This window comes from Phyllobates terribilis, unplaced genomic scaffold (assembly GCF_046119375.1).
Source record: "Phyllobates terribilis strain yellow unplaced genomic scaffold, ASM4611937v1 Scaffold_5__5_contigs__length_657084704, whole genome shotgun sequence".
Classification (NCBI taxonomy): Eukaryota; Metazoa; Chordata; class Amphibia; order Anura; family Dendrobatidae; genus Phyllobates; species Phyllobates terribilis.
In genome coordinates, this window is record NW_027362765.1 from 156,522,174 (window position 1) to 156,537,514 (window position 15,341).

Sequence of the window (15,341 nt, forward strand, 5' to 3'; positions counted from 1 at the left end):
TCTTCATTTCTAGCATATTATGGAGGTTCAGTCCTGGGCTGATCGCTTTCACCACCCCCTCAACGATCTCATCTAGCTGGTAGCCTTTCTGTAAGCCTGCATCGATCTGGTGCAACAAGTTCATATAAGACAGTTTCTCTTTCTGTGCACACTCTCCAATCTGTCCCAGGATCTTGAATTCTTTCCATATGGTGATTTGTGGTGTTAGATAGGACTGTCATCCCTGATTTATCTAAACCGCGCAGGTTAAAGGTCCTGTCTGAGTCTATCACCCGTTCAGAGGTTTTTGTCGATTCTTGCAGGGCTGTTGTTAGGGCTTTGAATTGTTCTTTCAATTCCTGTAGTTCTGTCTGCAGACAGAGATTCACGCTTTTGGTAACTGGTGCCACCCCTCCATCCTCCAACTTCAACCTGGTTAGAAACTGTGTTAGCTCCTGGAGACGTTCCATGACGTCTTCTGCTTCTTTCTCCCCCAGCTCATCCATTTTTGCATTAATGGCAGCTAACAGTTGCCTGCGGTTTTATGTTTTAGAAATCTGTTCTTCTGACAACTTTATATGTTCTGCTACTGTTCTCAATTCTTCACAGGTTAGCTGAAGAAGCAGCTCACTGATTCTGTTCATTTGTATTTGCACATCCATTGCTGCCAGTGAGTTTTCTTTAGGGCTGGTCCCCTTTAACTGGTGTAGCAGAGTTGAGTTGAGGTGCTGTGCTGCTGTGTTTTTCCAGACACTTTTCCTCTTCTCAATCTACATGCTAATTCCCAATGTTACACGCACGCTGCCTAAGTTCAGATAGGGGCGAGACCGGTTTCATGAATTCGTTGGAATCCTGGGGAAACTGTTATTCTAGGCGACCATAGGCTGCAGCTTCTCTCAGGCACAGGACAGATTCAATTGCTGACCAGACACATTTGACAAGAGTCCTCATAAATAGTAGAACAGTAACATTTAATGAGGCACAGCCAGTGCAATGTAAATGTCTCTTTGAGCAACAGGCTCCAGTAACAACAGTACAATCTCCTTTTCAGCACAGCAGTACACAGTCTATTATCCGGTAGCACAGTACAGCACAGTTTTAATGCATACCACAGGCTTTACCTTCACAAGGACTCAATTGTACACAGCATTCTTTATCCTGCATGGAGATGGAGGGGGGAGGATTTGATGAGAGAGATGATCTCTGTGACACAATTCCTTCCAGTCCTTATCGTCCTGCCCGATGATAGACTTCCTGAACTAACAGTGCAGGGTATCTGACCTGTGTTGAGCTTCACCCTGGACTTGAATACTGTTCCCTTTCCTGCACTTCTGTGAGATACAGATCACACACACCACTTCTCCCTTTTGGCTGCAGCCAGAATAGTAAACAAGTTCCCCACAATCCCCCTGGGGCTCTGCTAACCACTCCTTGTCTCTTGTGACTGTGTTAACCACTCTAGTTGCTGGAAGCTTCTGGAGCACAACACTTCCTGTCTCCTGTGCTTGTGTTACTTCTAATAGTTGCTGTATGCTTTTAATGCAACAGCACTACTTCTGATGTCACATTCATCTCAGGTTTGTATTTACCTAAATGTAAGACCTTCTATGGACTAGATATTTTTTTTTATTAATCCCCCCTAATATTTAAAACCATAGAATTCAAAGAGGGTGTACTTAGTTTTTATGAGGACTGTATGCCATAAAGGTCTATAGAGAAAAAAACCTGCTGAGTTGTGTTATATACTATCTTTCCACTAGATGGTGCCATACTACAGCACAATAAATAGACTGTATGTACAGAGCACAAAAGCTGGGAGGGCAGCTTCAGGTTTGATCTTTTGGATTCTGCCTTTTTTGCATTATTCACTGCTGTTTCCTGGTTTATCAGCTTCGAAAACAAAACAAAAATACCTTTTATAATGGGAGCGGGGAGCCACAGTGACCCATTCACGTCAGATTCTGGAGGAGGAGGAGGGAGGTCACTGCACGGCAGAGAACAAGTGTCAGGGAAGTTGGAGCCTGAAAATTAAGGAAGTGAGAGTCAAAAATGGAAAATTGATGGGAAAATATAAAAACTCAAGCATAAGTAAGAACAAGAAAGAGTCATCTTTACATTATTTGGGTTTAGAACATTTTCAGCAATGGCGTATATCTGGGGTTGTAATCAGATACATTTCTATAATCGGAGATGGAGGATTATAAACAGTAAGTATACTCAAGAGCTTATCGGCTGTCAGTCACCATCATGACTTCACTTTGTGCACAGAAGGATTAGATAACAGCATTGTACTGGAGCTTAAAGGGATTGTTCATGCATTTAGGATAAGTCATCATTATCAAGCAATTGGGGTCTGATATCAATCACCCCCATTTATCAGCTGTTAATAACAGCTCCCAGAGTGGGGAGACAAACATACAATGATGCTTTGAGTGATGGGTGGGGGTCTCAGCAAGGGGTCGGTGCAGGATTTTAGCAGAGGTGGACACTGACAGTAAAAATTCCCTGTGCATGATGTGTGTCTGACACCCCCCTCCTTTATGCCCCAACTGCGTATACACATGTCTGTGTATACACATGTAAGGGTAGTGGACCGCTGCAGTCGCTTTTCTACCCCTGAAGAGACCCATGGCGTTAGTGTGATGTAAAATGTAATTAAAGTGAATAATGTCTTGCATCTTATGTAAATATTGTGTAATGTGAATTGTAATGTATTGTGTTCCTGTATAATGTGTATAATTAAGGAACAGTAGGAGTTAATGTTTGGGACTAGCCCACAGTGGAAGGAGGTTGTGTTAGGGAGAGTGACTGTTTCCTGCTAGAAAGAAAGATAGAACCTGGAGTGCGTATTGAATGGAACACCAGGTCCAAGGTGTACAGTGCAGCATTCGAGGGTGCCCCTAAATGAGAGGAGACCGAAGAGAAGGGATAGCAAGATCCTGAGGATAAGTGACAGAAAAACAGAGTAGCCTTGTGGAGACGTGTCCTGCGAGAGGATGTCTAGCCACTAGGCCTTGAGCTTATAACGCCGAAGTTAACGGGCCTGAACAGGACTGAGTATATGGGACTAGTGAAGGGTCCCCAGCCGAAGTTCCAGGGCGCCAGTAGTGGAAGAAATAGGACGTGGAACCGCTGAACAAGTGAATGAGACTTGTTAATCAGGACTGTAGCATTAAAGCTGGGTTTTGGAGAAGTAGGGAGAAACAGTGTACATAAATAGCTCTGGAGTAAACTACTAAGGAAGGATTCTGTGTGGAAAATGTTTCATACGGTAAAGGAAACGTCCATAAGTCTGTGTACTCTCTATCCCTTGTATATAACCCTTATCAAGTTGCCATTCAGTAAAGATTTTATTTTTGAACAGTAGTCTCTCTCATTGAACTATGAACCATCTGGTCCTGGCAAACCAGCAACATCGGTTACATGCGGCCTGCATGAGTGTAGCGCCCTCACACCACAAGTTCAAACACCCAGCCAGGACCTCCACTTTCATGTGACATGCTGGGGCGCCTCAGACGAATGCCTTGCCTGTGGCTACCACCCCGCACGCGTTACACACAAGCATATACAAACACAAACGAAATATGCACATACATGTGCATATTCACATAAGGCACACATACATATAAATGAAATACACACATATATACAATACAGAATCAAATGCATTTACACATTATGAACATGTATTATGTGTATTATGTAGGCATATATGCAGTTGTGGCACCCTACTACAACAGGTACCACAGGACCCAAAAGGGTGCATGGATGGACTACTCCACAAGAGGCCCTCACTACAAACAAACACCTCCACCCTTCCACCTCATACCACCAGAGGGAGCCCTGTTAGGGATATATATATGGAGGGTGGAGTCAGGCAGTTCAGTTTAGTCTGAGGAGAGTGTGCTGGCACTTAGACCAGTGAAGAAGCAGCACGGCTGCTGCTGTATTGAGGGCCCCGAGTGTGGCCGAGGCAAGGAGAGAGGAGAAAGGAGTTAAGGGGCAGAGGAGCATCACAGGCTCACCCCAAGACATAATCTGGACACCGGGTCCACGCCTACAGGGCCCTCTATACCCAGTAGGGATTACCGGCATACCAGGAGGATTACAGCTCCCTGGTCGACCTGAAGCTAAACCTTTTACAGGACAAGGAACCACGAAGGCCCCGGCGTCCAGGGATAGTGGTTGCCAGAGAAAGGTCCTACTACCAAGCGAGAGGTGAGAGAACGACACAACACAGAAGTTAGGCCCAGTTGCAGGCTGGCCAGGAGCTTAGAGAGAGGGAGAAACGGACCAGGAGGCCTTATACACGCTCACTGGGGAGAGTCCAGAAGTGCACCCTTCCTACCGAATACCCTGGACCGTATCTGACATCCGCACCAGTAAAGGTACTGAAGTGAATCCCCTGTCTCTGTCAGTTACTCCTGCTGCGCCATCTCTTCTGCACTACAACGCCCAGCATCACCATCTGCACCCACACTGCCCTGGGGCTGTGCTCTGCCTGTGGAGAGCCGCACCAACCCAGCTGCCCTAACACCTGCCCCGGAGGTCTGCAGCAGCGCTGGTACCCGTTACCAGAAACCACAGGTGGCGTCACGAGACAAAAACTGTTACCAACCCAAAAAAAACCCTTTTTCAAGAGAGACCCCAGAGTACGGGCCTGGGAGCCAACTGCCGTGACATCCTAAACAAGGTAAAAGGCCCGGGTACCGAGTCCCCTATATCCCCCTGGGCGAGACACAGTACACATGTAAGATTATGGCAGAAGTAAAAACACCCCTTGAAGATGTTATTGATAAATTGTTATTTAAGGGTATGTGCCCACGATGCAGAAATGAAGCAGAAAATTCCTGCAGCGTTTCTGCATGTTCTTGGCAGTAAAAACGCTTGCGGATTTTACACGCGTTTTTGCAGCGTTTTTACATGCAGATTTGACTTGTGTTTTTCAAATGCATTGGGACCTCAAATCCGCATGCAGAAACGCACAAATAATGGACATGCTGTGGATTTTTCCGCAAGGAAAATCCGCTGCGGAAAAATCCGCAGCATGGGCACAGAACATGCAGATTTTCATTGGGGATCATGGGGCACGGTTTACCAAGCGTTTTGCAAGCGTTTATGCTGCGGAAATTCCGCAGCAAAAACGCTTGAAAAATGCATAGTGGGCACACAGCCTAAGATGTTATTTAACTAAATTGTTGAATTTTTTGTGTATGATAATTGATATGACTGTTAATGTATTATTGGTGCTTCCTATGCTATTAACCGAGATGTATGTTGTTAATAGGAAGGTTAATAGCATTCTGAAGCCGTGCAGCCTCCAGACTAAGACAATGGCTGCTAGGAGGAAATTAACTTTATTCCTCCCGGCAGCCACCAGCTTTCAGTCATAGAGGCGCAGCCGTCCCGGCTTCAGTTGCTGCTCTGTATATAGTAAGCAGCAGCTGTAACCATGCTCCCGACACTAGTCGCCAGTAATCAGTGTCAAGGCCGTGTTTACAGATGCCGCTCACTATGTACAAAACGGCCACTGAAGCCACGCTGGAAACGCCTTTATGACTGAAGGCCAGAGGCTGCCAGGATGCTCGGATTAACTCTATATCTGCAGGTTAATAGGGTTTTTTCACAACAGGTTCCCTTGAACACCTGGCCTAGCCCTGTAGCTGGGAGGAGTTTTGGGGTGCAAAAAGTGGATGTTTCCTGGTTAGTGAATTAGTTAGTGGTTGATGCAACAGGGAGAAGCAAGAAGTGTAGCCACATACTGAGCGAGTCCAAAGAAGAAGATTGCTGAAGTAGCAAACCTTAATTAGTAACTGGATTTTAATACGACCATAACATCCTGGATCCTGGAAAGTGGAACAGATAAGGAAGGAGAGCTCAGCTGCAGTGAGTACAGCCGGGAACCCAAGGTAGAACTGTGAGTTTGTGGGGACTCTCGACAGCTAGAGGAGTGGGGTTAAAGAGGCAACGTACAGGCCAGAATTGGAAGCATTAATTAAAGGAGAGTAGATTTGACAGGCCGGGGCATGGCTGCCGCAAGGAAATGGGCTATGGTCACAAAAGGGCTGATATAAAGCCGAATGGAGTATTCAAGTAAGGCATGCAATATTGCTGAAATGCTATTTACAAGTGATGTACTGCACATGAAACCGATACATCAGTGCCTCTATGTATAACATAAAAAAAAACAATTCTGGACTGCCCATATGATGATGTCGTGTTTGGAAGCTTCTGATAGGTTTTGTGGCAACATCTAAGTTCATTAGAGACACACCTGTGAATGTATTTTAATGCACAACTGAAACAGACTGCTTCTTTGTGTAGCATCAAGGGAAAGTCTAAAGAAATCAACCAAGAAGTCAGGAAGAGATTTAAAGGCATAATAATCTTAGTGTATGTAAACTTTTGACTTTGCAGTAAGTAATAAAAATGCCTTAAAATATTCGCTCTCTCACTATTCTGGCATTTGGCAAATATTAAAAATTATGGTAATCCTAATTGACCTAAAACAAGAAAGGTTTATTCTGATTTTATGTCAGATATTGAGAAAAACATGCATATGTGTCTTTTTATATAGTGTATGTAAACTTCTGTTTTCAACTGTATGTCATAGCTGATCCTGTTCACCCTCCCATAACACATTTCCATCCACTTATCAGATTCTTCCATACATGAGATAGAGCTAGAGTCTATTCATTGTGGCTATGTGCATATGTTGTTTCCTGAAACAGCAGGAAGATAGTTTAAAAAAGCCCCAGTAGTAAGTGTGAAAATGAAAAGATTTCGATTTTTTAGTTTTCAATAAAAATCACGTTGTGGAAAAAAATTCACCAAAAATGTAAAAAATATATATATTTAACACCAAAACCTGACTCAAAGAATAGGTAATTTCCTAATTATAGCTTTCCATTAAGACCAATTTAACATGGTTGTGAAATGACATTACAGTAATCTGACACATTGATTATAGATAGTAAACTCAGCCTAGATATCACACTCACGTGTCTTTAGTGATCGTTGGGCCTGAAGTGTAGAAGGATCTTGGTGCTCAGGTGGTGGCAAAGGTAAGTCACTATTTATTTCAGTAGGATACGCAAAATTAGGAAAAATTGTATCTGGACTTCTGTAGTAATAAAGCAAAGAAATACTTGTCGCTTAATGGCCTTGTAAAATAATAGGAGGAGAAATAAGGAGGTTATATGGAGTATTAGGAGGAGCTATAGGGAGGTTATATGGAGTAATAGGAGGAGATATAGGGATGTTATATGGAGTAATAGGAGGAGATATAAGGAGGTTATATGGAGTAATAGGAGGAAATATAGGAGAGGTTATATGGAGTAATAGAAGGAGATATAGGGAGGTTATATGGAGTAATATGAGATATAGGGAGGTTATATGGAGTAATAGGAGGAGATATAGGGGAGGTTATATGGAGTAATAGAAGGAGATATAGGGGAGGTTATATGGAGTAATAGGAGGAGATATAGGGGAGGTTATATGGAGTAATAGGAAGAGATATAGGGAGGTTATATGGAGTAATAGGAGGAAATATAGGAGAGGTTATATGGAGTAATAGAAGGAGATATAGGGGAGGTTATATGGAGTAATAGGAGGAGATATATGGACTAATAGGAGGAAATATAGGGAGGTTATATGGAGTATTAGGAGGAGCTATAGGGAGGTTATATGGAGTAATAGGAGGAGATATAGGGAGGTTATATGGAGTAATAGGAGGAGATATAGAGAGGTTATATGGAGTAATAGGAGGAGATATAGGGAGGTTATATGGAGTAATAGGAGGAGATATAGGGAGGTTATATGGAGTAATAGGAGGAGATATAGGAGAGGTTATATGGAGTAATAGGAGGAGATATAGGGGAGGTTATATGGAGTAATAGGAGGAGATATAGAGAGGTTATATGGAGTAATAGGAGGAGATATAGGGAGGTTATATGGAGTAATAGGAGGAGATATAGGAGAGGTTATATGGAGTAATAGGAGGAGATATAGGGGAGGTTATATGGAGTAATAGGAGGAGATGGAGGTTATATGGAGTAATAGGAGGAGATATAGGGAGGTTATATGGAGTAATAGGAGGAGATATAGGGGAGGTTATATGGAGTAATAGGAGGAGATATAGAGAGGTTATATGGAGTAATAGGAGGAGATATAGGGAGGTTATATGGAGTAATAGGAGGAGATATAGGAGAGGTTATATGGAGTAATAGGAGGAGATATAGGGGAGGTTATATGGAGTAATAGGAGGAGATGGAGGTTATATGGAGTAATAGGAGGAGATATAGGGAGGTTATATGGAGTAATAGGAGGAGATATAGGGAGGTTATATGGAGTAATAGGAGGAGATATAGGGAGGTTATATGGAGTAATAGGAGGAGATATAGGGGAGGTTATATGGAGTAATAGGAGGAGATATAGGGAGGTTATATGGAGTATTAGGAGGAGCTATAGGGAGGTTATATGGAGTAATAGGAGGAGATATAGGGAGGTTATATGGAGTAATAGGAGGAGATATAGAGAGGTTATATGGAGTAATAGGAAGAGATATAGGGAGGTTATATGGAGTAATAGGAGGAGATATAGGAGAGGTTATATGGAGTAATAGGAGGAGATATAGGGGAGGTTATATGGAGTAATAGGAGGAGATGGAGGTTATATGGAGTAATAGGTGGAGATATAGGGAGGTTATATGGAGTAATAGCAGAAGATATAGGGGAGGTTATATGGAGTAATAGGAGGCGATATAGGGAGGTTATATAGAGTAATATGATTAGATACAGGAAGAGAAGAGGTTAGACACTTTCTGAACACTTTGGAGTATTGCTGCAGGACAGCATTTCACTCTTATATGTGTATAATACAAGCAGTGGGGAAAATAAGTATTTGATACACTGCCGATTTTGCGAGTTTTCCCACCTACAAAGGATAGAGAGGTGTGTAATTTTTATCGTAGGTACACTTCAACTGTGAGCGACAAAATCTAAAAATAAAAACCAGAAAATCACATTGTATGATTTTTAAATAGTTAAATTGAATTTTATTGCATGAAATAAGTATTTGATCACCTACCAACCAGCAAGAATTCTGGCTCTCACAGACCTGTTAGTTTTTCATTAAAAAGCCCTAGTACTCTGCACTCATTACCTGTAATAATTGCACTTGTTTGAACTCGTTACCTGTATAAAAGACACCTGTCCACACACTCAATTAATCATACTCCAACCTCTCCACCATGGCCTAGACCAGCAAGCTGTCTAACGACACCAGGGACAAAATTGTAGACCTGCTCAAGGCTGGGATGGGCTACAGGACAATAGGCAAGCAGCTTGGTGAGAAGGCAACAATTGTTGGCGCAATTATTGGAAAATGGAAGAAACACAAGATGACTGTTAATCTTTCTCTGTCTGGGGCTCCATGCAAGATCTCACCTCATGGGGTAACGATGATTCTGTGAAAGGTCAGGAATCAGCTCAGAACTACACGGGAGGACCTGGTAAATGACCTGAAGAGAACTGTGACCACAGTTACTAACATTAGACTGTGGTCCCGCGGCTCACGCCAGCACATGTCCAGGTCCGTTTGAAGTTTGCCAATGACTATCTGGATGATCCAGAGGAGGTATGGGAGAAGGTCATGTAGGCAGATGAGATCAAAATAGAACTTTTTGGTATTAACTCCAAACGTTTGAGGAAGAAGAAGGATGAGTACAACCCCAAGAACACCATCCCAACCATGAAGCATGGCAGGGAAAATATTGGCATGTCAGGGTGCTTTTCTGCAAAGGGGACAGGATGACTGCACCGTATTGAAGGGAGGATAGATGGGGTCATGTATCGCAAGATGTTGGCCAACAGCCTCCTTCCCTCAGTAAGAGCATTGAAGATGGGTTGTGGCTGAGTCTTCCAGCATAACAATGACCTGAAACACACAGCCAGGGCAACTAAAGAGTGGCTCCGTAAGAAGCATTTCAAGGTCCTGGGTCCTGGAGTGGCCTAGCCAGTCTCCAGACCTGAACCCAATAGAAAATCTTTGGAGGGAGCTGAAACTCAATGTTGCTCAGCGACAGCCCCGAAACCTGAAAGATCTGGAGAAGATTTGTTTGGAAGAGTGGGCCAAAATTCCTGCTGCAGTGTGTGCACACTTGGTCAAGAACTACAGGAAACTTCTGACCTCTGTAATTGCAAACAAAGATTTCTGTACCAAATATTAAGTTGTGTTTTTCTATTGTATCAAATACTCATTTAATGCACCTCCTGTCACCTCCAGCTCAAAAATATTGCATGAATCCATCCTTTCCTCAACCCTCAATCTACTAAACTGCTTGTGCATGCCCTCATCATCTCCCGTCTTGACTACTGCAACAAACTCCTCTGTGGCCTACCTGCTATCACTCTCGCACCTCTCCAGCCCATCCTTAACTCTGCTGCGAGACTAGTTCATCTCTCACCTTGCTACTCCTCTGCTACCTCCCTTTGCAAATCCCTTCACTGGTTCCAAATTGCCAGGCATATCCAGTTCAAACTACTAACACTGACCTATAAAGCCATCCATAACCTTTCTCCGCTATACATCTCTGAACGAATCTCCCGATATATTCCCTTATGTAATCTCCAGTTCTCCCAAGACCTTCTTCTCTCCTCCACATTTATTTGTTCCTCACCCAATCGCCTCCAAGATTTCTCCCGAATATCCCCCATCCTCTGGAATTCTGTGCTTCAACACGTCCGATTAGCCTCCACATTTGGATCCTTCAGACAGAACCTGAAAACCCATCTTTTCAAACAAGCTTACAGCCTGCCATAACCTTGCTGCCACCTCAACACCACCAGAGCTACTGCAACCCCCCCAACCTACTGTCTCCTTCCCCACCATACTGTAGAATGTAAGCCCGCAAGGGCAGGGTCCTCTTCCCTCTGTACCAGCCTATCATTGTTAGTTCGTTTACTGTAAGTGATATCTGTATTTGGTATGTAACCCCTTCTCATGAACAGCACCATGGAATCAATGGTGCTGTATTAATAAATAATAATAATAATAATAATATTAAAATGAAAATTAATTATGTAAAAATCATACAATGTGATTTTCTGGATTTTTTTTTAGATTCTGTCTCTCACAGTTGAAGTGTACCTATGATAAAAATTACAGACCTTTCTATTCTTTGTAGGTGGGAAAACTGGAAAAATCAACAGTGTATCAAATACTAATTTTCTCCACCTTAAACATAGGACATAATATTCTGTAGATGTTTATATAGGTTAATACTATTGTTCAGATATTAAAGCAAAGTTCAGTACTTACACTGGGCACTGAAACTTTTGTGCTGGGATATATGGGGGAGTTATAGGATCCCTAACCCGAGAATTTTTCCTGTAAAAAATTGAAATGCCATTTACCAAAACCAAATTATATTATTGAATCCTACGTTTTACTATTTCCTTATCAGTCATCAATCACATAGTATTGACCTCAAGGAACCAGAGTTTATTTTTCAAGTGCTGTTTAGGCAGGATTGCCAACCTACTATTCAATTTTTCTTGGACAAATAGACCAAAATTGATGGACAGTCCAAATTTTTTCATTGACATTTCCCATGCTCCTTAAGGCTGTGTGCTCACTATGTGTTTTTCAAAAAACACTTGGTAATACGTGCCCCATGGTCCCCAATGATAATCCGCATGTGCTGTGCACATGCTGCGGAAATTTCCGCTGCGGATTATCATTGTGGAAAAATACACAGCATGTCCATTAATTTTGCGGACACTCAGCGTAATTGCCGCCATTGACTTGCATTGAAACGCTTAATATCAGTGCAGCACATTTGTACATACGGATATTATGTGATTCTATGTGCGGATGGTACCCGGGTTTGGAGAAGAGGAGACTCTCATCCAGACCCGGGTACCATAGTACCTGTAAAAAAAGAATTTAAAATAAAAAATAAAGATTATACTTACCTTCCGATGGCCCCCGGTGTCCTCAGCGATGCGTCCGGTCTGTTGTATGGGTCACGGTGGTGGGAAGGACTTACCATGACATCATTTAGTCATGTGACAGTGTGACCAAGTTATCAAGCACTTTTCCAAGTGATGCTAAAATCGCTTGGAAAAGCGCTTGATAACCCGCATGCAGAAATGCATGCAAAAACGCTTGACAAATGCTTCTACCTGGAGGGAAAAACGCATGTAAAATCTTCATGTGTTTTTCCTGCCAGGGAGAAGCGGAAAAAATATGCAGCATTTCTGCATCGTGGGCACTTAGCCTAATAAAGCCATGTCCCTTGATAAAACCACACACACTGATAAAACCACACCCACAAGAGATGTCCAAAGTAATACAGAGTAAGAGCACATACTGAGATTTACACCCAGCATTAAGAATAGGAGAAGTGGCAATGTGCAGTGTATGTGTGTGTATATATTGTGACAGGGTCACTGGCAATGTATGTGAGGGGACATATGAATCACGAAGACTGCTATGTTCCGTGATGTGAAATCCAGAAGTTTCTCTCCAGCATGTTATGTCCTGAGGAGTTAATTGACAAAGATAGGATTGTGCTTTTTGTTAGTAGTTTGTAAGAGATGGGAGAGATGGCCACTCACTATATCTCCACCTCAAGGGTGTGGTCCGGCAGGTTAAATGCCGGGTCACTGAGTTTTTTTTCTGTCTGTGTGTCTGGAGGCAGGAGCTCCAGACAAGTGTTCATATGAACTCTGTTATTGTACCCTGAGCGAGCGCATCCCCACAGGCCTATGCACTGTGCTATACGTTATCTTTTGTTTTCCTTTATGCCATAAAGGCCATGTTTATTCTGCTGAACCCTGCATTGGTTTATGCCATGTTCTAATGAACCATCAGAAGATTAACACAAGAAGTGTTCCTGTGTCTACCTCTGTGAGCAGCCGAGTGAGCCGATCTACTACAAGATATTTATATATATTAGGGTGACAAAGTGTTCTATAGAAAAAATAAAAATTTGTTTTATTCCAAGTCTCACACCCTATAATTGTTACATATAATGATCTGTAATATCCTTTAAAAAATCGTTTCTTTTGTTTGTGTTTAAAAGGTCGCTCAATGTCCTCAAAGTCAGCCCTTGAACACTTAATTGCCGTTAAAATACGATTTGGGTAGTTTTAATATAGAGCATCAATAAGGGCTCCACCGCTCCTTGAAACTTTCTCCAATTTACTTATTTGTAATTTTCAAAGAATATTTAATATTATTAATATTATTTCCTGTTTCAAAGTAAACTTGCCAGATTACAGATAACATTCAGTATTATTCACTGTTTTCAGGTAAGTCTAATCTCTAAATATTTATGCAGCAGCCTACACCACTCCCATGTGTCTTTTACTGTCTAATTAAATTTTTGCCTGAAATTCACTTATTTTAATTTATAATAGTAATTTACAAGTGTTGATGAGCGATATTAGGGTGATTTGCAGCAACTAGGGTAAAGTGAAGTTTATGTCATTTGACAAGACCAGTAGTAACAATGGTACAAATTCTGGTGCGTGCGTCCTTCTGCAACAGAAACTGCAGGTAGATCTACTGAGTGTAGGCACCACATTCACAAGCTAATTATTGCAAGCGTGTTTGATAAATTGTGTCCGGCATCAACAGGTCAAAATATAAAGTTGTTAAGAGAGATTTTCGGCTGCCTGGAATCAACTGGATAAAACTACGTTTTCGGCTGGAATAGAAGATGACATAGTTTCAACTGAGCAAGGTCCACTTAAGGAGTGTCTAGTTGAATTTTGCACCAACCAGCTTGCACAATGGCAACCAAGAGATGACTACAAGGAATTGTTAATAGTAGCACTCCTGTTCCTTGGTTCGCCGGCAAACCCAGATGTGCACGTCAATACTCCAGGGGACTACCATCGGTCCCAATGGATGGCCAAAGTGATATACACTCTGAAAATCTTCATGTTTTGTCACCAATTTCATTTAACTTTGACAGATTTAAAAGATCTCCGTCAATTTTGCACTTTTACTGTCCATTTATTTTTGAAGGCTTGGTACCTCAGATCGCAGCCACATTGCTGCGAAATGACTAGACATTACTGCAAGAACTTGTAGTCAGCAATGAAAACTTTCAACAGACACCTGGGGTCCCTCAGTGAGTTTATGGTGGGTATGGCTTTTTTTGACAGTGAGGTTCCAACCACAGAAAAGGTTGAGATGGTACTGGCTCTGCGGAAGGAACTCGTGTGCAACTCGTGCGCAGCTTACCGAAGACCTTGTGTCACACAAGAAGGTTCATCACTTCATGTTGTCCAACACAAAAAAACTTTTTGTTGCACTGGAAATGAACCAAGATTTTCTTCATCAAGATCCTCCTTGTCCATGGGCACACTAATGGAAGTTACATCTATGTATCCTCAAAAGTCGTCAGATTGAAAATCGTGAATGATGCCATTGAATGCTCCATTGCATTCATGAGTATATTTAATTAATCACTAAGCATTCAAGAAGACCAGAAACAGTTTATTCTCCAGTGTGTGAAGAAGCATCTCCATGACTATCCTGAGCCAAATAAAGCCTGTTTCGTTAAAAAAAGTTAAATTGTACATTTACTTTGCTGCAAGACATTTATTACAAATAATTGTTAGTTTTGTGATGATTGAGCCACCAGTAAACCATGTTGCAATGTTACGAAACTTTGTGTATGTTACAATCACACCAAAGAGAATTATTCCCAGGGGTGAGACCTAAAAAATTACACAAAGTTTTTGACTGTCACCCTGAGATATATATATCTCCAAAAGTCCAAAAGTAGGTGGACAGAAAGTGTAATAAGGTTATGAAGGGGGAGATTTATCAAACATGGTGTAAAGTGAAACTGGCTCAGTTGCCCTTAGCAGCCAATCAGATTCCAATTTTCACTCCTTACAGACTCTTTGGAAAATGAAAGGTGGAATCTGATTGGTTGCTAAGGGCAACTGAGCCAGTTTCAGAGATCTAGTTTTCACAGATAGATCTCCCCCAAATCTGTTTTCTTTTCAGATAATTCAGATAACACATAATGGCAAATAATTTAAATACAGATCAAAGAAAATGGATTTTAACAGAGTACTGGAAATCTTAAAATGCTGAAAACGTTGGAGCGAATTGGGTTGAAACATTTGGTACTCAAGCCCCAAAGAGACAAACCATTTACCGCATTCGTGACAAATTCAATGCCACTGGCTCAATCCTTAATGGTCCAAAAACTGGTCGACCCAAAACAGTCTGTACAGAAGATAATAAACAACTTGTTGCTGAAACATTTGTTCAGAGTCCAAAAAAGTCCACCAGAAGAGCCTCTTTGGAATTGGGAATTTCACGAGCTTCTATCA

At 41.9% G+C, this 15,341-nt stretch overlaps 1 protein-coding gene across 5 annotated transcripts in view; it reads right to left on the bottom strand.

Annotated features, from left to right (window-relative positions):
* The window catches only part of ABI3 (ABI family member 3), an 88,940-nt gene that overhangs the window by 52,119 nt on the left and 21,480 nt on the right, over positions 1-15,341 (bottom strand). For all 5 annotated transcript variants that reach the window (XM_073681077.1, XM_073681076.1, XM_073681075.1 and 2 more), the window contains 3 exons: positions 11,299-11,367; positions 6,981-7,102; positions 1,893-2,000 (listed from right to left, as the gene is read on the bottom strand). In XM_073681077.1, coding sequence (XP_073537178.1) covers positions 1,893-2,000; positions 6,981-7,102; positions 11,299-11,367 — 299 coding nt within the window. The remainder of the gene's footprint in view (positions 1-1,892; positions 2,001-6,980; positions 7,103-11,298; positions 11,368-15,341) is intronic.